At 53.1% G+C, this 23,661-nt stretch overlaps 1 protein-coding gene across 1 annotated transcript; it reads left to right on the plus strand.

Annotated features, from left to right (window-relative positions):
* The first annotated feature begins 130 nt into the window (after nucleotides 1-130).
* On the plus strand, nucleotides 131-22,344 carry ING5 (inhibitor of growth family member 5). Its single transcript, XM_057551684.1, has 8 exons — nucleotides 131-222; nucleotides 2,595-2,666; nucleotides 5,170-5,336; nucleotides 6,427-6,538; nucleotides 6,704-6,797; nucleotides 17,169-17,304; nucleotides 17,397-17,458; nucleotides 18,994-22,344. Exons 1-8 carry the CDS (start codon nucleotides 186-188, stop codon nucleotides 19,034-19,036), a joined length of 723 nt encoding a protein of 240 aa, XP_057407667.1. The 5' UTR covers nucleotides 131-185; the 3' UTR covers nucleotides 19,037-22,344.
* Nucleotides 22,345-23,661: the final 1,317 nt, after the last annotated feature.

Below are 23,661 nucleotides of genomic sequence, written 5' to 3' on the forward strand. Positions count from 1 at the left end.
CCCAGCTCCCGCGCGACACCTCGCGCGGCCCCGACCGGAAGCCGTGGGGCGGGTTCAAACGGCGCCCCGCCCCGGCAGGCGACCAATCAGCGCGCGGAGCTCATTAATAGTGACCACGCCGGCCCCGCCTCCGCCTCTCGCGGGGCCACCGCCCGCGCAGACCCAGAGCGCGGCCGCGGACGAAGATGGCGACCGCCATGTACTTGGAGCACTACCTGGACAGTAAGCGCCCCTCGCGCCCCCTAGGCCCACCGCCCTGGCCGGGCCACCCCCACCGCGCCCCCCCCCCCCCGCGCACTAGGCTCCGCGCGCGGATCCCGGGGCACGTGGGGGGGGCGGGACGGCCCGGAGGCGGCGGGAGCGGCTGAGGCACGCGCGGGGCGGGAGGGCCCACGAGGGAGGGGCGCGGGAGGTGCGGCGCGGGGTCCCGCCGTCACGGCCGCGCCAATTCCAGGTGCGTCACGGCGGGGCGGGGCCGGCGGGTTCTGGGCGGGGCCAGCGCGGCTAGGCTCCACCCTCCCAGGCTCAGCCCCGCCCACTTTCGCCATAGGCCCCACTCTCTCCTACCTAGGACCCGTTTTCCTTGGCTGGGCCCCGCCCGTCATTCACTAGGCCCCGCCAACTTCGTCGTCGGGCCCGCCCTCTCCGCCCCGGCCCCTCCCTCTCCGCCTAGGCCCCGCCCCTCCGAGTCCCGTCCCGCCCATTCCCGGACCCGCCCCCACCGTGGGGACCCACTAAGGTGGTCGAGTCCCAGTCCCCTGGGACTCTGGGCCGGGTTTGGGGGGGCCCAGGGCCTGAGGGTTCTGGGTTCTGTGCCTGCTTGTGCTATGACCTGGGAGTCGCTTCCAGGCCTCAGTTCGTGCATCTGCAAGGCATGATGGCGCGGAGGGTCTCTGAGGGCACCTGTCTTTGCGCAGGGGGTTGGGGGCGCTACTTAGACGTGTGGGTAGGGTGTTCAAGGCAGTGGTCATCACAGTGGGCCAACGTCCCGAGGTGTCACACAGGTTGCACCCTCTGGAGGACTCCTGAGCAGGTGGTTATTGGCCGCATTTCACAGCGGGGGTGACGCTGCGTCAGAGGCTAAGTAGCTTGTCAAGGTCACTCGCTGGAGAGTGGCGATCCCACGTTTGAGCCCTGCGGTCCGACTCCAGTCTGGCCCTGGCGGGGACATGGCCTGGGGATGCGGGCTGGTGGAGATTTTGCCTGGTAGCTCTGGAGCCCTGTGCTGCACTGGGGATTTTCAGTCATCCGGGCCTGGGCGCCCAGACTCCCACCCGAGGTTGCTGAGAATAGGGAGTGAACCCCGGCTCCGGGGAAGGCAGTGGGGATCCAGCCCTCCCCAAGGGGGTCTCCCAGGCATGGCCCAACCTGAGCGCAGCGTCCTGGGCCGGAGAGCACCATGGAGGGAGGGGCTTCCGCGCCATCGTCACTGGAGAGGCCTACACCCAGGTGCCTGTTCGGGGTGCTGCGGCTCACCCTCCTCTGACCGGTGCCTGCCCAGGGGGCCCCAGGAGGAGGGTCTGAGGAACACAACTCCTGTCCCGTGCGGGACACCCACGTGCAGGCTTGCGGACGGAGGTCACTGCTCGCTCCCTGAGCACCTGCTGTGTGCCAAGAAAGCAGACATGATCCCTGTTTTCGTGGAACTGGCTCTCAGATGGGAGAGACAGAGTTTTTAAAAGTTCACAGAAGTTTAAAGGTCATGGAGGAGCCCAGCAGGTCTGAGAGTGCAGGGGTGGCACTGTCTTGAGAGCCCTGGTAGGACAGCAGGGGAGCCCACGGGGAGGGCGTGGTGGGCCTGGAGGCCGTGGGTGGGTCTGTGCTGCTCTCTGCGTGAGCTGGGAAACACTGGGGCTTAAGCAGCAGCTTTGTACAATTAGACAGGGCTCTTAGAGCGGTCATCTGTGGAGGGGGCCCGTCCTGGCTGCGGGCAGGTGGGGAGCTTGTCCTGGACCAGGAGCCTGGCCATGCGGACAGGAGAGCAGTGTGGGGCAGGGTCCTTACCTGTGCTGTCCTGCACGGTCTGTTTGATTTTAAATAAACTCAAGTAAAATGAGAAGTTGAGTCCCTCAGTTGTACTGGCCCCATTTCAGGTGCTCAGTAGCCCCGTGTGGCCAGTGCCTGCTGTGTCGGGAAGCTCTGTCTTGGCATAAAGTTCTACCGCACAGCCCTGGTGGGCACCAGCCAATGCCCTGAGTTCACAGTAGAGGGAGGGAGAGCAAGGAGGACCCCGGGGTCTGGGCTTGTTCTCTGTGGCGGGGCGTCTGCAGGGGAGGAGTGGCCTGCGGTCTGCGGTGGGAGAGTCGCACAGGCATCTTCCCCCCTCTGCCCTCTGTTCGCCTCTAATTTCTCGAGTTTCTGACAAGTTCTGAAGCGCATCAGCCTATTACCAGTGTGAAATAGGGGAGGGCTGGATTCCCCACTGTCTTCAATGTTTGGCTCGCGTCCGTGAAAAAAGATACCTTGATTCTTCTTCTCTCCAAACCCTAACAGAAACAGAAGCCAGAGTGGGCTTATTGTTTGTAGCCTTGAAGTATGAAGCTTGGAAGGCGGGTTTTTGTCCTGCTGTTGAGAAGCATGTGTCTGTGTTTCAGGTATCGAGAACCTTCCCTGTGAGCTTCAGAGGAACTTCCAGCTGATGCGAGAGCTGGACCAGAGGACAGAAGGTGGGTTCAGACCTTTCAGAACAGCCAGAGTGTGGGTAGCAGCTCCCCAAGGCCAGCACCGGGGTCCTGGGGGGTGGCGCACTGGTCTTCCAGGCACCTGGGGCAGTGGGGCTGCTGTCCAGCCCTGGGCCGCAGGTGTTGGGTAGTGTGTCAGAGAGAGTGATGAGTCTTTTTTTTTTTTAAATTTTTGGCTGCGTTGGGTCTTCGTTGCTGGGCGCGGGCTTTTCTCTAGTTGCGGCGAGCGGGGGCTACTCTTCGTTGCGGAGCGCGGGCTTCTTATTGCGGTGGCTTCTCTTGTTGTGGAGCACGGGCTCTAGGCACACGGGCTTCAGTAGTTGTGGCACGCGGGCTCAGTAGTTGTGGCTCGCAGGCTCTAGAACGCAGGCTCAGTAGTCGTGGCACATGGGCTTAGTTGCTCCGCGGCATGTGGGATCTTCCCGGACCAGGGCTCGAACCCGTGTCCCCTGCACTGGCAGGCGGATTCTTAACCACTGCGCCACCAGGGAAGCCCCTAGTGCCGAGTCTTTAAAGTCAAACTTAGTCCCTTGTGTCCCTACACGTCTCCATGTCACATCTTTATAATCGTCATCCCCTCCCGCAGTCAAAATATTTGTTACCTTTTCTTTCCTTTAAAAGATTTTCTATTTTCAAACTATGTGTACATAGTTTAAACAGTTAGTCCTTTTAGATCTTTTGGTATTTAACTCCCTATTTCCAAACAGTTTATTTTTGCTGCTGTTTCTTACTTTATTTCCTTTTGGTTTTAGACTTTATCTATTCAGTTATTACAAAAAGTGAAGATTTACGTCTCCAGTTGTGCCCTGCTCGGTTCATGCGCACACGGCTCCCTCCCCCCGTCTCCTGGGTGGAATGGACTGGAATTTGAATGGTGGTGATGCTGGGCTGTCCGGCGATGCTGTTTCTTTCCTGGGCTGCTGTGTCGGTGGTTTACCGTACGCATGCTCACATGCCCTGTTGGAGTAACTGTCTTTTTCTTGGAGTTCTTAATGCTTTGCTTGTTGGTTTTGTTTTCCTCGTTTTCAGTGTGCCTGCTGCACCAGGTTACCTGCCAGTTCTGTGTGTGCTCTCCATGGAGACCTCTCTCCTGGAGCCTCTGTCCTGCGGTCCCGTCCGGGCCGACTGTTTCCGGGCCTGCCACGCACGCCTTGCCCTAGGTATTCCTAGGCTCTCCCTTTGTTCCTCTTCAGCATGGAGCCCTGTTTCCTAGGTTGTAAACATACTACTTCTTGATATGCCCGTTTGTTTCAGAGGAGCCTTTTCTCTGGGAGCTTCCAGGAAGAAATTTACGGCAGGGTAAATTTCTTATACCATTGCATGTCTGAAAATGCAGCAGTGAATGGTTTGGCTGGGTATAGAATTCCAGATTGACAGGCATTTCCCCCAGAATGTGGCAGGCGTTGCTGCATTGTCTCCCAGCTTCTGTGTTGCTGTTGAGAAGTCTGATGTCATTTGGATTTCTCATCCTTTGAATATGTGATCTTTTTTTCCCTTTCCTATTTAGAAGCTTTTAGGCTTTTCTCTTTATCCCTGAGGTTTTACATTTCATGGTGATGTGCTTGGGTATGGGCACTTTTTCACTCATTCTGCTAGGCACATGTTTTGCAAGATTGGAAGAGCTGTGGTTTTTCACTAAGGAACAGCTTCCTGACTAGTGAATACAGAGATTTCTTTTATGGTGAGATAAAGCATTTATATTCAGAAATAGGCATAAACATTTGTAGATTGCTTAGCAAATAGCACCCGGAAAACCTCTCCCCAGATGGAGAAATGGAGCGTCTAGTGCCTGGGGGCCTGTGTGATCCTCATGAGCAGGCCCCCCTTCCCCAAGGGGTACACCCTGAGTTTTCACCTGCAAGAATGGTTTTCTCACCTCTCTAAACCAAAGAGTTAAGAGTTGCGTCTGTCTTTGCCTTTAACATCAATGGAATCATACAGTGTGTCTTCCTTTGTGTCTTGCTTTTCTTGCTCAGTGTCACCTTTTGTGGGATTAACCGATGTTGTTATGTTTTTTTTGTTGCTGGGTAGCGTTCTGTTGTGTGAATGGACCACAGCTTATTTATCTGTTTTACTGTAGATGGGACGTTTGGGTTGCTTTCTATTATCTGCAGTTATGAATGTTTTCCCATGTGTACCCTGGCCTCTAAATCTTTAGGGTATGTACCTGAGAGTAGCCTGCCGGGTCATAGGTAAGGTGAGCACATCATTATTCAAACAATAATAAATGGACTCTTCAGACTTGAGAGTCCAAGAGGGCACGATGAACCCTTGCTGGGGCAGTGTCATACGTTGGGACTGTCATGGGCGCACTGCCCTGGTCGGGGTGTCTGCTTGTCTCCCTGATCCAAAGTGTTTGGGAAGGCTGTGCCCGCCACCGGCGGCCAGTTTGGGCCAGCCACTTCTTTGCTGGCCCTTGTCATTGTCAGGCTTTATTGGTTGCCAGTCTGGTGAGCGTGTCCTGGCTTTTCGCCTGTTACTCTCTCAGACAAGAAAGCCGAGATCGACATCCTGGCCGCAGAGTATATCTCCACGGTGAAGTCTCTGTCCGCGGATCAGCGCGTGGAGCACCTTCAGAAGATCCAGAGCGCCTACAGCAAGTGCAGGGAGTACAGCGACGACAAGGTGCAGCTGGCCATGCAGACCTACGAGATGGTGAGCGGGAGGGGGGGCGGGGGCGGGGCCTCCCCGCCCGCACGCGCCTCCCTTTCACGCAGCGAGGGGGCGTCGAGGTGGAGGCCGGGCTGCGGTAGAGCGATGCTGCTGGAGAAGGTGCACGTTGGAGGAGGCCTCGTCCTGGGACCGTTACTGCGGGCTTGTGTCCTGTGCCCGTTTTGCTTGTTTGTTTATATATACTTTTAATGCCTGTTTTTGTCGGCTTTAGGTAAAGTCCTAGAATTGGTTTTGTCCAGTTTCCTCTCAAGTCCGCTTCTCTTGGGGTTTGCAAGGTGGCACAAAGCCGTTCTGCGACGCACCTGAGGTCGTGTAGTGCGGCTCCCGTCCTTGCCTCCCCCGATAAAACAAACAGTGATTTCTTAAAGCCTGAAATCAGTCGTGTTTGAGAAAGAATCCTCTAGGAGGAGAGCTTAATGCCTATGTGTGGGACTTTGATGCTCCAAAGTGCTAAATCCTTTGAGTAATCAGCCTGTCTTCCAAGGAGTTAGGTGTGATCAGCGTCCTTAAGGCAGTCCGTTTTCTCTCTGACGTGTAATGAAGCTTAGGACTGTGGTTCATTTCCAGTTGGGGGCTGTGATGGACGGTGTTGGACGGCCGTCACCAGCCAGCTGGTGCTGTGTCTTGTGATGTCCTTGTTGCTACAGGAGCCCCTCTGTCACGGGCAGTTGTCCTGTGTGGTCCTTCCTTCCAGCTCCGTCCTGAACTCCGTCTTCAACAGTCATTTTCTGTTGACGAACCTATAGCTCTTCACGTTTTACGTCAGGATCTAGTATCCAAGGTCCTCAGCCCTTTACTTCATTGCATCTTACGGCTCTGTTTCTCATTGTTGCCTGCCTCCAAGTTTTTTTCCCCGAGTAGGATTTATTCTGTTGATGGGGAACAGAATGTGGGGAAAAAAGACCCTTGCATCAAGTTGGAAATAGCAGGCCTTGTTCTCGCAGAGTGTTGTTACTTCTAGACTCAATTTAAGGGCCAGACACTGCTTTCTGCTTGACGTCAGGAGCATTTGTGACCCTGAGGCGTTTTGCTCTGAGTTTCGAACGGAATGTGTGAGCATCCTTCTGTGTAGGTGGATAAGCACATCCGGAGGCTTGATGCGGACCTGGCTCGCTTCGAGGCGGACCTGAAGGACAAGATGGAGGGCAGCGACTTCGAAAGCTCTGGAGGACGGGGGCTAAAAAGCAAGTCTGTTAATTTGTCTTCATTTTGTTATTGTTAACTATGGAGTTTTGAAGAATTTTGTCTGATAAGTGTGTTAGGAACATTATGGTAAATATCATATTTGGGTAAATCTTGTCCTGCTTCAGTGAAATCTGTGAACAAAGTTGTGGTCTTTGTTGTTTCAGAAGGTCGAGGTCAGAAAGAAAAGAGGGGCTCCCGGGGTCGTGGCAGGAGGACCTCAGAAGAAGACACCCCAAAGAAGAAGAAGCATAAAGGAGGGTGAGAGGTGCTTTTTTTCTCTTTTTCCCTGAAGAACACCATTGGTATTTGCTCAGGATGGAAGCACCGGTGACTGCTTAGGCTGAGGAAGTGCTTACCTGTGCGAGGTGTGCTGTAGCTCTTCCTGCTTTGCCCGTGCCAGGTGTGCTGTAGCTCTTCCTGCTTTGCCCGTGTCGGGTCAGTTGGTCCTCACAGCAACCTGAGGGAGCAGTGTTGCAGTCGTGGAGACCGAGGCTTCGGAGCTGTTGGGTTTGCACCAGGCGGTCTGACTCCAGAACCCATTCTCTTAGCCACTGCGTGCCCTGCCTCTTAAGGGACACGGTGATGTTTGGTGCGGTTCAAGCTAAGCCACTTCCTAGTAGTTGAATACACATCAGTTGATCAGTTTATATATAAATACATGTTTTAGATGTATTCATTTTTAAATTGTGTGACTGCATTTATTAAATATCCATGTCATTTAACTTGAACTTCAGAATATTTCATTTAAAGCACTCTCTCACTTGCTACCCCCTACCCCCTAAGATAGCTTCATAGACTATGAATGTGATTGCTTCGTCCTCCAAGATAGTGTAACATTGCTTCATAGAAGATGCTGAAATGCCAAGTGGCTTCTGTGGAGATGATTCTGACGGTTATGGGGAGAGCTCAGAAGAGTTAGTTTTTTTTTTTTTTTTTTTTTTTTTTTTTTAGAAGAGTTAGTTTTTGACAAAAGAGAAGTTTTGGTTCTTAAACCTGGTGTTTAAACTTTTATCTTTAAAAAAAAAAAAAACAAATCCAAATAGTGTCTTTGTAAAGTAATGCGCAGATGCAGAAGACCACACAACACACGTGTAGTTTAACGAATTACTGTAAGAGGCATATCCTTGTAATCGTTGCCTGGTCGGTGACTAATGCTCCCTGGGGGGCCCTTCCCTGTGCCCTGTCAGAATCGCCACTTCTCAGCCCCAGACACACACGACCCAGACAGACAGGGTGTTCACTTCCATTCTTTCTTTGTAGTTTTGTCCCCGACACGTGCACTCCTGGACCCTATAGTTCAGTCTTGTTGCTTTTTTTTTTCTTAAGTTTTAGATTAACTTCATTAAGGAATAATTTACATAAAAATAAAATGTTCTCATTTTAAGTATACAGTTTGATGCTGTATTCAACTTCTTTAAAATTAAAGAACTAGTCAACCTTTCTATTTCTTCTTGAGTCAGTTTTGGTAATCTACATCTTTCAAGGAATTTGTTGTTTCATATAAGTTGTCACATTTATTGACATCAGGTTATTCATAATATTACTTTATTATTCTTCTGATGTTGTAGGTTCTGTACTGATGCTCACTCTTTCAGACCTGAAATTGATGATTTATGTCTTCTCTCATTTTGCCTTGATCTTTTCAGAAAACTAGCTTTTGGTTTCATTGATTTTAATTTTTTTCTCTACTGTTTGTTTTCTATTTCACTTATTTCTGCTAATATCTTTATTCTTTCTGTCCTTCTGCTTGGCTTGGATTTACTTTGCTTTTCTTTTTCTAGCTTTTTAAGGTGGAAGTAGCTTAGATCATTGATTTTCATACTTCCCTTCTTTTCTAATATAAATATTTAAAGCTATAAATTTTCTTCTAATTACTGTTTTAGCTGCATCACACAAATTTTGATATGTTTTTATTTTTATTCCATTCAGAATATTTAAAATTTTCTTTCGTGATTTTTCTTTGACCCATAGCTTATGTAGAAGTATGCTTCTCAGCTTCCAAGTAATTTGAGATTTTCCAGCTAACTTTCTGATTTCAATTTCTAATTTAATTTTGCTGTGGTCAGAGAACTTCTGTAATTGAAATCATCTGAAAGTGATTAAGTTTTGGGTTATGGTTTATGGTCTGTTTTTCTGAATGTTCCATATATACTTGAAAGCAATGTGTATCTTACTGTTGTTGGGTAGATGTCAATTATATAACTTGGTTGACAGCACTGTTCAAGTTTTATGTATCCTGACAGATACTCTGTTTACTTGTATAAATTACTGAGAGAAGAGTGTTGAGATCACCAACTCCAGACATGGATTTGTCTATTTCTCCTCCTGCTGTGTGGGTTTCTGCTTCACGTATTTTGAAGCTCTGTTATTTGGAGGTACATACACATTTAGGTTTTTTAAAAATAATTGACTCCTTTATCATTATTTATTTTGTTGTCCTTCATAATATTCTTTGTTTTGAAGTCTGTTTTGTCTAATATTACTATAGCCATTCCAGGTGTCTTGCAGTGAGTTTTTACATGGTGTGTTTTTTCCCTTTTTCATTCTTTTACTTTCACCACATTTGTGTTTTTGTATTTAGAGTGAGTTTCTTGAAAGCAGCAAATAATTGAGTGTTGCTTTTTTATCTAGTCTGAAAATTTCTCCCTTTTCATTGCACTATTTAGACCAGATTTAATGTAATTAGTGATATGGTTGGCTTTAAATTTACTATCTTGCTATTAGTTGTCTCCTTGTCCCATCTGTTCTTTTCCTGTCTTCTTTTGGATTAATCGTGTATTTTTTCAGTATTCCATTTTTTTTAAGTGGGTGTCAATGGCATCTCAAAAAAGTCTTAGTTTTCATTTTATTTATTTTTTATTTTTTTGTTTTTTGTTTGTTTTTTGGCTGCGCAGCATGGCTTGCGGGATCTTAGTTCCCTGATCTAACCAGGTCCCCGGCAGTGAAAGTGCTGTGTCCTAACCATTGGACCACCAGGGAATTTCCTCAGTATTCCATTTTAAGGACTATTCCAGTGTGTACACCCTGTTTCATTAACTTATCACAAAGAATTTCAAATAATACTATACTATTTCATGTTTAATGTAAGAGCCTACATGGGTATTCTTTGGTTTTCTGCTTTTTGTCCTTTGTGCTATTATCAAAAATTTTACTTCTACATATGACATAAGTCTCTGAATATATTGTTGTTATTGTTTTAGGTCTAAATCATTGCTTATCTTAAACACATTTTAAAATATGAGAAAAAGTTTTATAGTTAGTCCATATATTTACCATTTCCAATGGCCTTCACTATGTGTAGATGCAGATTTCCATCTGGTATCATTTCTCTTCTGCCTGAAGAACTTTCTTTAACATTTTTTACAGTGCAGGTTTGCTGATGGTGATGAATTTTCTGGTTTTGTTTCTCTGAAAATATCTTTATTTCACTTCCATCTTTGAAGGATATTCTTGTTGGATATAAAGTTTTAGGTTGACTTCTTTTTTTCTTTCATCACTAAAGATGTCCTGTTGTTTTCCATCTTGCATTGATACTGATGAGAAATTAGTGGTAATTCTTATCTTTGTTCTTCTGTATATAAGTGGCTTTATTTATTTTTGCTGTTTCTAAGGTTTCCATTTAGCAACTTGATTTTTTAAAAAATTTATTTGTTTTATTTATTTATTTTTGGTTGTGTTGGGTCTTCATTGCTGCACGCGGGCTTTTTCTAGTTGTGGCGAGCGGGGGCTGCTCTTCGTTGCGGTGCGCAGCTTCTTACTGTGGTGGCTTCTCTTGTTGTGGAGCACGGGCTCTAGGCGCACGGGCTTCAGCAGTTGCAGCACGCAGGCTCAGTAGTTGCGGCTCGCAGGCTCCAGAGTGCAGGCTCAGTAGTTGTGGCGCACGGGCTTAGTTGCTCCGCGCGGCATGTGAGATCTTCCCGGACCAGGGCTCGAACCCGTGTCCCCTGCATTGGCAGGCGGATTCTCAACCACTGCTCCACCAGGGAAGTCCACAGCAACTTGATTTTTAACAACTTAATTATGATGTGTCCTCGTGTGGGTTTTTTGTGTGTTTTCTGTTTGGAGCTCATTGAGCTTCTGGGAACTGTTAGTTTATAGTTTGCATCAAATTTGTAATTTTTCAGCCAGTTTTTCAGATTTTTTTTTCTGCTCTCTTTTGTCCTTTTTATGGGACTCCAATCATATATGTGTGTTAGCTTGATATTTTCCTACAGATCACTGAGGCTCTGCTTATTATTTTGTCAGAAATTTTCTTTCTACGCTTCCATTTGGATAGTTTCTATTACTTTATCTTCAAGTCTTTTCTTCCTTGTTGTCTAATTTAATCTTAATCTCCTTTAGTGAATCTTTCATTTAAGAAATTTTCTTCTCAGGAAGTTCTGTTTGTTTCTTTTTTTATATACCTGCCCTGTCTATTATTACACATATATTTTCCTTTATGTCTTTGAATATATCATTTTACAACAGCTTTTTAAAAAACTTTCTCTTCTGATTCTGTGTCATTTCCAGGTCTATTTCATTTTTTTTTTAAAAGCGGTTTTATTAAGATATGATTGATATACAAAGAACAGTATATAATGCATACATTTTGATGAGTTTGGCAGGTCTGTTTCTGTTGACTGCTTTTTCTCTGGTTGTAAATCACATTTTCCTCCTCCTTCACATGTCTAGTAATTTTTTTAAAAATTAATTTATTTTTGGCTGCATTGGGTCTTTGTTGCTGCACACGGGCTTTCTCTTGTCGCGGCGAGTGGGAGCTGCTCTTCGTTGCGGCGCACGGGCTTCTCATTGTGGTGGCTTCCCGTTGCAGAGCATGGGCTCTAGGCGCACAAGCTTCAGTAGTTGTGGTGCGTGGGCTCAGTCGTTGTGGCACATTGGCTTAGTTGCTATGCGGCATGTGGGATCTTCCCGGACCAGGGCTTGAAGCCGTGTCCCCTGCATTGGCAGGCAGATTCTTAACCACTGCAACACCAGGGAAGCCCCCACCTAGTAAGTTTTGACTCGATGTTAAGACAGTGTCAGTGTTATGTGGTTGAATATCAGGATTTTGTTGTCTTCGTTTAATGGGTGTTGAATTTAAAAAAATCATTTAGGGGCTTCCCTGGTGGCGCAGTGGTTGAGAATCTGCCTACCAATGCAGGGGACACGGGTTCGAGCCCTGGTCTGGGAAGATCCCACATGCCGCGGAGCAACTGGGCCCATGAGCCACAATTACTGAGCCTGCGCATCTGGAGCCTGTGCTCTGCAACAAGAGAGGCCGCGATAGTGAGAGGCCCACGCACCGTGATGAAGAGTGGCCCCCACTTTCCACAACTAGAGAAAGCCCTCGCACAGAAACGAAGACACAACACAGCCATAAATAAATAAATTAATTAATTTAAAAAAAATTCATTTAAATTTTTGTCACCATTTTAATCACCTGTGGAGCAGCTTGATCCTTTGTAGGCACATTTTTTTTTTTTAATTTATTTTTGGCTGTGTTGGGTCTTCACCGCTGCGCGCAGGCTCTCTCTAGTTGCGGCGAGCGGGGGTTACCCCTCGTTGCGGTGCACAGGCCTCTCACTGTGGTGGCTTCTCTTGCTGTGGAGCATGGGCTCTAGGCGCATGGGCTTCAGTAGTTGTGGCACGTGCACTCAGTAGTTGTGGTTCGCAGGCTCCAGAGCACAGACTCAGTAGTTGTGGCGCACGGGCTTAGTTGCTCCGCGGCATGTGGGATCCTCCCGGACCAGGGCTCGAACCCGTGTCCCCTGCATTGGCAGGTGGACTCTCAACCACTGCGCCACCAGAGAAGCCCTGTAGGCACGTTTTTAACGTTGGTTAAAAAAAACCTTTTTCTTAATATGCCAGATAGTAAATATTTTAGGCTTGTAGGCCATATTGTCTCTGTTGTGACCACTCAACTCTGCTGTTGAATATTGAAAGCATCCACAGAAAATATGTAGATGAATGATGTGACTGTGTTTCATTAACACTTTATTTGTAGAAAAGGCAGCCAAGTGCAGGCTGTAGTTTGCCAACCCGCTAGGTTAGAGTAGCCTTTACTCTAGGCTTGGTTAAACCCTCCTGCTAAGGTGTGACCCTTCTGGGTTCTCCTCTGAATGTATTTGGTGTTTGACGAGGTCTTTCCATTCTGGCTGGTTGGAACTTGAATGTCGCCCAGGCTGCCTGTGAGCTCTGGGACTTGTTCAGCTCACGGGTCCCTGGTATTCTCTGCCTGGCCTTGTGGATTGTCACTCTGTGCACAGGCAGCTTAATTTTTAGCTAAAAACTCAAATGGATCTGTTTGCAGGTTTCCGGAGTGCACTCTCTGTAGCTTCCTCCTTTCCAGCACCTGCCCCCAGGTCCCAGCAGCCTCACCCTCCCTGAGCTTTGGTTTTTCCCTCCTTCTAGACATGCAGGCTTTGCTCCTCTCTAAGGACTGGCGTGTGGAAAGTGCCTCCATGCAGAAAGCTGAGAAGGTCATAGGTCTCACCTGGCTTGTTTACCTTCTCAGGAACGCTATCCTGTGCTGCCTTCTGTGTAGTGTCTGGAAACTTCTACTTCAGGTATCTTGTCCAGTTTTCTACTTGTTCATAGTAGGAAGGCAGCTCAGTACCTGTTATTTCATCAGGGTCTTTTTTTAGGTAAAGTTTCTTTAATGTGTAAGTTTTTCTCCATCCCTTTCTTTTCTTCATAATTTTCCTCTTGAAGGACCTGCGCTGTTTGGCTTGTAGCATTCTCCAGAGTCTGGATGTTGCTGATGAGATGTGAACCCTTGTGAGAGCTTCTTTGTTGAGCATTTAGACAGCGCATCTCCTTCTTGTTTGCTCTGCAGGGTGACCCTGGGGAATGCATCGACCTGTGTGTGTTCTTACTGAAGCCGGTTTTGTAGATCTGGCAAGACATTTAATGCTGGGCCATGAGACCTGTGTCAGAGGTGATTGAAAGCATCTGCCTTATGGGGGATGTTTGTTGACTGTGTGGGAACAGTTAGGCTGTGTCTGTTGTAGATGGATGAGACCATAAACGTTACAGGTGACCCTTGAACAATGTGGGGCTGGGGGACCAGCCCTCCGTGCGGTTGGAAGTCCGTGTATCACTTTACAGTCAGCCCTCCGAGCCGGAGGCGCCACACCCGAGGGTTCATCCAGCCACGGGCCACGTAGCACTGTACCATGTACCCACCGAAGAAAACCTGTGTGTTAGTGGGTTCGCGCACTTCAAACCTGCCCTGGTCAAGGGTCGACTGTAAGTCCGCGTGCTGTAGTCTTCATTCTGGAACACCCATTTGATTCCTTTTTTACGGATTTTAGTTCCTTTTTGAAAAGTCTCCATATTTGCATCTCTCTTATTTACATTTTCTTCATAATGTGTGTTTAAAGCCCTTCTCTGCTAATTTTAACATCTGGGTCGTCTCTGCATCTGCTTCTGTCTGCCCGCTTTCCTCTGGTTACCACTCCTGCTTTTTCACGTCATGTGCTTGTCTCGTCGTCTGGCCTTGGAGGCACGTGGAGAGGGAAGTTCTGCGCTCCCCCAGAATGGCTTGTCCTTCTTTGGTCCAGGCAGATGGAGCAGGCTTGGGGCGGGGTGGTGAAGGTGGCAGGGGGCCTCCCGGCTCCTGACGGAGAAGCCGGAGCGTCTGTTTTGCTGCCCCAATGGCCGTCTGTGGGCGGTGCTTGGCTTTCCTCCCTGCGGAGGCCTTCCTGCGGAGCTCTGGAGGAGGAGGCTGGCTGCTCAGAGACCAGGGATGTCACTCTGCAGCCTCTGCATGGCCCCGGGGTCAGGAAGCGGACTGTAGGGTCACGGCCGTGTGTGCAGGGTCCTGCAGTGTCGGTGTGGTCCCCGGTGGGCATCCGGGCCTCGGCCGAGCACGGGAGGTGGGTGGCCTGCTCCCTCGGCTGCTGCCCCTTCCTCAGCCCTCGGGCATCTGGCCTGTGTCACCCCACAGCTGTCCAGGGTCTTTGAAGTATGACCTTAGCAGTCTGTCGGGTGTGTCTTTCACCTCGTGGTGGCAGCAGTGTTCCGCGCCTTCCTGCTCCTTCCTGCTTAGGGCCCAGAGTCACGCCGCCCTCCCCTGGGGACGAGCAGGTGTCCGCCTGTGTCCCTTCCTCTCCATGAGTCCCCTTGGAGGGACAAGACGCTGGCTCCCTGGTGCAGTGGGAGCCTCCCCGACGGGCGCGTGCCTGGCCGCGGCGCAGACCTCGGGGGTGACCCGGGTGTCTGACCCTGTCTCTGCGGGCGCACTGGAGCCGGCCGGGCCCGTAGCTTTCCCCTCACTGCGGGGGCTGGCGTGCGTGTCGCTGGCTGCTGTTCGTAGCACTGGCCGCAGCAGCGGCAGGTGAGAAGGGCTGGTCAGGGGCGGCGACGTTGGCAGAGCCCTCGGTAAGTCGGGCTGGACCCGGCGCTTCCGCGTGAACCGTTTCCTCTCCACGGCCACCCTGGGCGGCAGTGCCGTGACCGCCCCGGTTTACAGACAGAGGGGGCCGGGGGTGCTGAGGCCCGCCCTGAAGTCCCGCTCTGCCATGTGACCGGGAGCGCCCTGTCCCCAGGGGCCATTGGGACAGGACGGGGCTGGGCGGTGTCTGGAGAGGACAGGACACCCGCGGGCTGGGTGCGGGCCAGTGTCCTCCGTCTGCCGGCGCTGTGGCTTCACAGCCTGCCTTGGGGTGTTGCTGCAGTTCCAGGGTCAGTGGCAGGTCCTGTCGCCCTGCGGGGCCAGACAGGGGGGCCCCCCGAATGGCGAGCGCCAGACCTCGGGTGCGTCCTTGCCGTCTGTACGGCCCGTGAGCCAGGCAGGATCTGCATGTGGATGTGGGGGCCGTTCCTTCTGAGGATGAGTAGCCGTGCCTGTTGGGGGCGTGCCCTGAAGCGCCTGGGACGTGCGTGGGGGGCGAAGCGTGTGGGGCTCCCTGGGGTGGCTGGTGAAGGGTGCCCACCACTTCCCGGGGGCCGGAGCGACGGGCAGCACTGCTGCCTGGGGCGTCACCCTGGCCTGCCCCAGGGATGGGCTCGGCCAGCAAGAAGGGCCCTCGTGGGCTCGTCCCCCATGACCTCCCGGCCGCTCCCTCCACCCTCCCACCCCGGAGCCCCCTCCAGGTCAGACTGGAGGGGCGGTGGTGCGGGGTCCCGGGCCTGCTCGCTGGCTGGGGGTGCCCTCGCTGGGGGGTCCCCACAGGCCCTGCAGCCTCTCCTACTGCCACGCACCCGGCCAGTGCCCTTGAACCTGGGGTGACAGGCGCAGGTTGCACGGCAGCTGGAACTGTGCAGCGCGGTCGAGCCTCAAGCAGAACGCGTGGAGCAGGCGAGGCGAGGTCTGTGCCGGAGACGGGAAGCACCACAGGAGAGGCGCGAGTCCGCTGGTGGGTGCCTGCCGCGAGGGTTTGCACTGATTCCCCGGGGGGGCGCCTGGGAGGGAGGCCCCTGGCGGCAGGACAGGGCCCCGTGGACGGTGACACAGCACCCCAGCCCGAAGACCTGCTCGCGGCTGCACCTGAAGCAGTTTGAAAGCACAGGGGCCAGGACGCGTTTCCACGACATCCCCAGAGACGGAGAGCAGGGCCCACACAGAGGGAGGGCCCCGGGTGGCAGCTGCACGGGCACCGAGCGTACTTGTGTCAGGGACGGTGTGCGGCCGGGGCGCCTCGCTGGGCCGGGAGGCAGGTCACAAAGGCACAGCGTGTTTCTAGACTCTGGTGCACAGGGAGCACGTGAGCAGTGAATCCCTTTGGGGACCAGATTTTCTTCGTTTCACCCCAGTCAGTATATTCAGATCGCCTGGCGGCCGCCGTGTCTTAGCTTTCCCTTTGCCGTGTTCCTCGTGTGACTTGCTGTATTTGGTTAGCAAGTACGCATTTGAATCTGCGCCTGTACTTTTTATTTTGGGGATGGGGGAGGGAGGGTTTTCTTTCTGTACTGTTGGGAACGTACTGTCTGTCTACACCAGCCTGAGCTCGTGGCTTTTGTTTTAAATAACGAAACACATGAGAGTCGATTCCACGAGCCCTTCCCTGTGTGCAGCTGCCGAGCCGCAGGCAGCGGATCGGAGGGCGGTGTGGACGGTGCAGGGGTCTGGCTGGGCTGTGGGTGGAGCCCAGAGGGCAGCTGGGAGGTGCAGGGCGACAGGCCACTTCCCTGGCGTGGGCAGGTGAGGGCGGCCCTGCTGACAGTGGGCAGCTGGGTAGGTGGTGGTGGGCTCCTGGGGGTTAGAGCCAGGGCCAGGCGAGGGGAGCAGGGGCTCCCGTGGCTTTGGCGGCGAGGCGGTGGCCCTTCCTGTGGGGGAGGTGCAGGGCGAGCTGGCGGGGTCAGGGCCGCTTAGACCCCTGGGCTGCCTGGATGGGCTCAGGTGGGTTCTCGGACATTGCCAGGTGTCCACTGGTGGTGGTGACGTGTGCCTGCCCCGGCCGGGGAGAGGCCACGGGAGGCGGGGGGCGCTGACCCAGGCTGGGGGCGGAGCTTGGGGAGCAGGCCCCGTCGGGCGGGGGCTGGGCGGGGGCCGGGCATGGTGCCGGTCCCCGGGCGACTGGTCTGGACGCCAAGTGGTGAGCGCCTGCCCCCGACACCCCCCCACGCCTTCGTGCACGGCCTTGTCTGGCCTCATCCGGGGCAGCTTGTCCCCGTACCCCCCCGCTCACCGCTGTCGTTTCCCCGCAGGTCCGAGTTCACTGATACCATCCTGTCGGTGCATCCCTCTGACGTGCTGGACATGCCCGTGGACCCGAACGAGCCCACCTACTGCCTGTGCCACCAGGTGTCCTACGGGGAGATGATCGGCTGTGACAACCCGGACGTGAGTGGGGCCTCGCTGGGGCCTGGGGTGGCGCCCTCGGGGCGGGTGGCACCCGGAGCGTGGGGCTGACCACCTCCTCCCTCGCCTTGCAGTGCCCCATCGAGTGGTTTCACTTCGCCTGTGTGGACCTGACCACGAAGCCCAAAGGAAAATGGTCAGTATGGGCGCCAGCTTTCCTGGAGAACTGGGTGAGCGGCTGGTCCTGGTCCCCGGCGCCGAGCTGCAGGGGACACCCACCCACCTCATGCGGGGTTGCGGCTTTTATTACGTTTGCATAATGTAGGGACCCGTGAGCAACATGGGTTTGAACCACTTAGATGCGGATATTTTTCAATGGTAAATACTGCTGTGCTCCGTGATCCCCCGTGGGTTGGATCTGCGGGTGTGGAGGAACCGCGGGTGTGGACGGCCTACTGTAAGTTATATGTGATTTTCAACTGTGCAAAGAGTCGGCGCTCCAACCCCTGCCTTGATCAAGGGTGACCTGCACTTCCTGTTCCCCCAAACCACAGCCATTCTGACTCTTGAGCGAGGCAGAGATGATCGCAGATGCAGACAGGGAATGGGGAGTCCTCCCGGGGAGCTCTGACGAAAGACGAAGAACGTTAGCCAGGCCTTGGCTGGGCGCAGGCCAGGCACCCTCAGCGCCGCGGGCTTTCTGTTCCACCGAGAAGGCATGCCGTGGGTCGTGGCTGCATCTGTTCCGTCCTGTGTTCCGTGGGCAGCGGCAGCTGTGCTGTGCGTAGAAGTCTGGGTTTTGCTGACCTGCGCCGAAGCGAAGTCCTGGGAACAGGAGGCGGGGAGGGCGATTTGAGTTTGACTTGGACGTGGTGGGTTCGAGTTGTTTGTGGGACTTCTGGGTGGAAGAGTCTAGTAGGCACTGGAAAATCATTTCCTTCTGGGAGGAGAGGGTCTGCCCACCACTTGCTGGGAACAGGGCGAGTCGCGCAGAGCCAGCCAGGCAGCCGGGGCGTGGCCCCAGCCCGCCGCTGTCTAACTCCCGGCCCCCCTGGGCTCCCCTGGGCTCCCCTGGGAGATGGCAGAGAGCAGGCTGCTTCCCACCTAGGTCCGAGACCTGAGCCCGTGTCTGGGAGTCTGCATGCCGTGCGCGCTGGTGCAGCGCTGCCCTCCGCCCCGGGGCCCTGCAGGGCCGGGCTCACTCACTGGCCTGGACCAGGTGCTGGTGGCCGGGGCCGGGGCAGCTGCATCACACGGGATCAGCTGCCTCCCTTCTGTTATGGGGCTGCCAGGGCCCAGGAGGGACCAAGAGCAGCCCCCTGTGTCTCTGGCTCTGGAACCTGCTTGCCCAGGGTCACCAGGGCCCGCTCAGCCCTGCGGTGCGGGCGGGGGTCTGCTCCTGCCCGGTTAAGGGGCCCCGCTCGACTGCTTGCCTCCCGTTCAGTCCCAGTGGCGCTGTCATCGCGCAGGGAGGACCCATGAGCTTGGTCGAGAGGAATGCTCGTGTGTAAACACCATTGTGCTCGCCGACCCGTATCTTATCCACCGACTTCAGAACAGACGTGCTGGATGGAATGGCCCGCGTGGGGGGTTTTCCCCGATGGGAAGGCTGCACTCTCTGCGTTTGTGGGTCTCTGTCCTGGTGCCGTTTCAGCAGCGTCCAGCCATCCTGGAGACGGGGTCTGGCCGCCCACGTGCAAAGGGCCCCTCACTGTGCCTTTCTCATCACAGGTTCTGTCCACGGTGCGTTCAGGAAAGGAGGAAGAAGAAGTAAGGAAGAGGCGGACGCCCGGACCAGAAGAGCACGTTAACACATCCCTTCATTCACGTCGCAATATTTTATCTTCATTTTAAAACGACCTTGTTTCCAATGATATTTAATAACTCAATGGCCAGTTGTAATTCTGGATATTTCCTAAAACAAACAAGAAGCCACCTGAGCCCTGTTGCCCAGAGGAGTGACCCTAGGGGACTTACCACAGTGACTCCATTCTCATGACTTTTCGTACAGACCCGTGGCCCCAAGCATGGCGGTCACAGCGAGTGGCCCCAGGACTTCGAGGGGTGTGCGTGCCTGGTACACTGCCATCGCTTTGCAGCTGGAGGTGTGAGCCCTGGTCATCTGTCTGTGGTTTCCTGGGGCTGCTCCCCGAGAGCCCGGCACCACTACAGGCACCTCTGACCCTCACTGAGAGCGGTGCGCGTGGAGCCTGCTGACGAGCCTGGGAAGGGCCGGCTTTCCCCGGGGCGGGCAGGGGTCTCAGCCTCGCTGTGCGCTGCCTTTTCGTCTGGACTCCCGCTTCCCTCTGTGAGGGGTTTACTTTCTGGAGTAAACGGCTCTCCATTAGCGAACGATAAGAGATGGCCCCACAGACAGGCTGATGTTCTGTTTCCCTGGGAATTCCTGGCGTTTTTACTGTGAAGGTGAATTATCGTAGTAGCATGAAGATAGTGGTCTGTGTGAATATGAAGTGAGTCCAGGCCACTAGGGGCTGATTTGAAACCTGTTCATTTGCACAGCAGATGAGCAGCTTAGATCAGGAGACAATTATGTGATGTGATTTGTGAATTTCTTGTGCCACAATAGCAGTTCTGGATGAATCTAGGAAACTAGAGTGTCCTTTCTTTTTAAACAGCATTCACCAAACCGACTTTGAACCGTCTTTTTGGTAATAGTTGGGGGAGATTGCATACCTTTGGTGTGTTGGTTCTGTGTGTGATGATGGTCCATAAAGCGTGACTTCTGCAGGTGTCCTCGGACTTGAGAGCCTCCGGCGTGCATTTACGGAAGGGGAAGCCTGCTTCTGTCTTCAGGCCAGAAGTCCGTGAGACAGACTTGGGGCTGAGATTCCCAATTTCGAAGAACCTTGTTTTCTTTATAAGGAAGGCCATCTGGAATGATACACCCGCTTCCTCCTGAGGCCTTGTTACTATAGATGCTCCTCCTATTTTCTAATACTCACCAAGGAGAGGAAAGAAAGCAGAAGGGAGCCTGTGAGGGTGTCCTAGACCGGGCCACTCCCCGCAGGGTTAGTCAATATTCAGCAGATGAAAGCGGGGTGTGGCTGGGGTCTGCGTCTCAGCTTCCCAGTGGGGCGTCGCCTGCGCCCCGTGTCCGACTCTGTCCTTTCTGGAGGGAGCTGACGGAGTGGCACTTGATCCCAGATGACCGCGGGCAGTTGGGTTCAGCACGTGTGGCCTGGCCAGTCTCGGGCTGGGGGTGGGGTAGGGGGTCGGCCACTGCTGGAGCTTGTCCCTGGAGGATCCCGGAGCCTCACGGCTTTCTAGAACCGATGCCCTTCTGCTGCCCCAGAGAAGGGGGGCTGTGTCCGGACGAGTGCTGTCAGCACCCTCAGTCTCAGCATTGGCTGGAAACCCAGGGGCGTTGGTATTTAATGACTTAGGTTTTTGTTAACACAGGTGTTTAAGGATTGTGGGGAATAAATGTGGAAAAAATTTTTTTCTTCACTCTTTTACCAGTTTTTGTGGAGAAGATAGGTAAGTACAATAAGCTTGTGGTGATTCTTTAGAAGCTAATTTAATATTTGCACTTCATCTGTGAACACTTCACACCCGCTGTTACTGCGGGAAAGTAATGGTGTTTGTGGATGCGGGTTGCTGGCTGATTCAGTTGGGATTGTCACCTGGTTTCCTGAGGCCGCGGTCGTTTCCCAGGAAGGATGACCGACTTCTCTGTCTTAAGCTTTTGTTTAAAGTCCGATGGTACCATCCTGCTTGTCACTGTGTAACATCCCACGTGTGGACCTTTTTTCTTTTGTTGTTAAAGTTTCTGTGCTTATATGTTTCTAGTGTTTACTTTTTGCTGGTTACAATAATATCACCAAAATAATATGCACGTAGCCTAGGAGAAAACGGAAAACACGAGCAGAGTAGAAAGAGTCCCCGGAGCATCGTTTGGCCTCCCCGAACGCCAGTGCTGCCTGTGACAGAAGACACTTGGTGGCCACGTGGTCGGGAACGTCCTGGCCCGAGGGGTCGGCTGGAGCCCACGCCGCTCGCGCCGTCGTCTGAGGCCCGCCGCCTTCATCGGGATGCTCGCCGGGTTCCGGGGCTGATGCCGGAGGCCGCTCTGGAGCCCCGCCCGGCCCTCGCCGAGGAGGAAGCTGCCCTGGGCCGTCGCAGCATTTCTGAGCGAGCGAGAGCGCCGGCGCTGTGGGGCTGTGGGGCTGGCTTGTGAGGGAAGAGGTTTCTCGTGCAGAGGAGAAGCACAGTTGTTCCCTTGTTTCCAGTGCTGTCTTATCTGTCGGCCGTTGGAGAAACATCCTCTCGTTTTCCTGCAGGAGAACACATGCTGCACCAGTAAAAGCAGGTGTTAAACTGAGCCCCCAGCCTCTGTGGCCAAGCTCGTGGGGCTCGTGGCTGGGACGCAGACACCGAGGCCTGTGTGACTGTCCCCACTGCAGGCTGGGCCCTCGAGCAGGTGGCCGTGAACCTGGTGCTGGCAGGGCCACGTGAGCCGGGTACCTTCCCACGTGCCCAGGGCAGCAGGTGCCGGACGCGGCCCCGGGCAGCAGGGACGGGGGTGGGCGTGAGGGGGTTGCAGGGGTGTGTGGGGACAGTGGCCGGCTGCGTGTCAGCCCTGCCTCCGGACCCGTCGCTGGCAGCCCTGGCGGGGACCGCGTCGAGCAGTAACGCTGTCTGAAGAGCAGCTTCCCCGTGTGGCCACAGCCAGGGCCTGCCCCGGTGCGGGGCTGGGACGCTTGTCACAGCGTGGAAGGTTTCAGACTTTCCTCAAGTTCTAGTGAACAGTGGTTGGGCTTCATTACCTGTGTCGAGAGGGATTTTAAAATGGGACGTCTAAGAAAAATGTGCTCGTTCAGGAGAGAGTTCTGTGAAGTTCCTTCCTAGTGTGTATCTGTGGTGTTCATCATACCACATCTCATCCAAAACGATGCAGCTTTAACATGAATGTTACATTGTATTTTCAAGGAATTATTATTGATGTTCTCTTTGTAAAGGAAAGATAATATTGTAAATCTTTTTATTAAATAATGTAAAGATGTATATCTGTATTTTTGGATCATGTTATAGATTATGGATATATTGTTTAATGAATAAAGTATTTTTTGGAACAAACATTTGAGAATGCATCCTTTCGGGAAACGATAAAACTTCAACATCGTGTCCGGAGATGAGAAGTACATCCTGTGTGGCCTTTTGAAGGGGACGTGCAGTGGACCAGAGGGGGTGTGTCACTGCCACGGGCCTGGGGATCCTGCCGCACCTTGGTCGGTGGACAGCCTTGGGCCTTAGCTGTGTCGTGGCATCACAAGTTGGTCCCCAAGCTCACAAGAAAGATAAGTGGTTAGAGTGCTGTGGGCCACTTTCTAGAGGCTTAAGGCGCTTCCTTTGGAACAGAAGTTTCACCCTCTAGGCCTGCTTGGGCGCCAAGGCCCTGTGGGAACTAAACAGCTCTTAGGACGTTCCTTTGACGAGTGTTAACAGTCAGGGCCCAGAAACCCAACCTGGTCACGGTGGGTTGGGAGAGCACAGCCGGGCAACCATTTTCCAGATGAAGCACAGACTCGGGTCCTTGGCTGGAGGGGCGCCTTCGGCTCTGGAGGAAGGCCTGTGACCTGCCTCTCCCTGCACCATCTTGCCCCACGCACACCAGGGCTGCCTGCCCGGGAAAAGGAGGCACCAGCTCTTTATTTTGGGGGTGGGGTGCTAGTCTGCACTGTTGCTGATTCCCAGAGGTCCAGGATGCCACTGGTCTGGTCAAAGCGAGGGCCCACGGCAATCAGGTGCTTAGGTAACATTTGTCTGGATGGGTCCACAGGCCCCTCTGTGGTTATCTTCCCAGTGCCTGAGTGTGTCATTGAAATAGGCAGACGTAATGGCTGGCAGGATGACCACGTTGACCTGTGCAGCGAGGGTCGTCACGGTAGGAAGGGCCAGGTGGAAGGCCTGGAGTGTCCTCTCCCTGCCAGGGCATAATTGAACGGCAGGATGTCTCCTTGACGGGAAGGTCAGGGGTGATGTTCCTAGCACACCCCATTAACATACCTGTGAAGAGGTGGGCGGGCTTAAGGAGTATGGTTTACTGAAGATGTGGGTGAGACCCCCGCTGCAGCTGCTGTTCCTAATAAGGCATGGTTACCAGAGCAGAACGTACGCTCTTGGCAGGTGGCAGGCAGTTGTTGATCTGGCCAGTGCCAATCTGCAGGGACCACCAGAATCTTTGTTCTGTTGATACTTGGCCGAGCTGGCAGCACACCGTCCTGGCCCTGCCTTGGGCCATGTACACACGCTCGCTCTCCGCAGTCCCCGGGCCAGGGATCGTCATCCTTGCATCCCACGGAACATCCCTCCTGTCTGCCTCACCAAGAGCTCTGCAACTGATGAGCCAGACACATACTGGAGACGCCTTGGTAGGAC

Source organism: Balaenoptera acutorostrata, chromosome 8 (genome assembly GCF_949987535.1).
Source record: "Balaenoptera acutorostrata chromosome 8, mBalAcu1.1, whole genome shotgun sequence".
NCBI lineage: Eukaryota > Metazoa > Chordata > Mammalia > Artiodactyla > Balaenopteridae > Balaenoptera > Balaenoptera acutorostrata.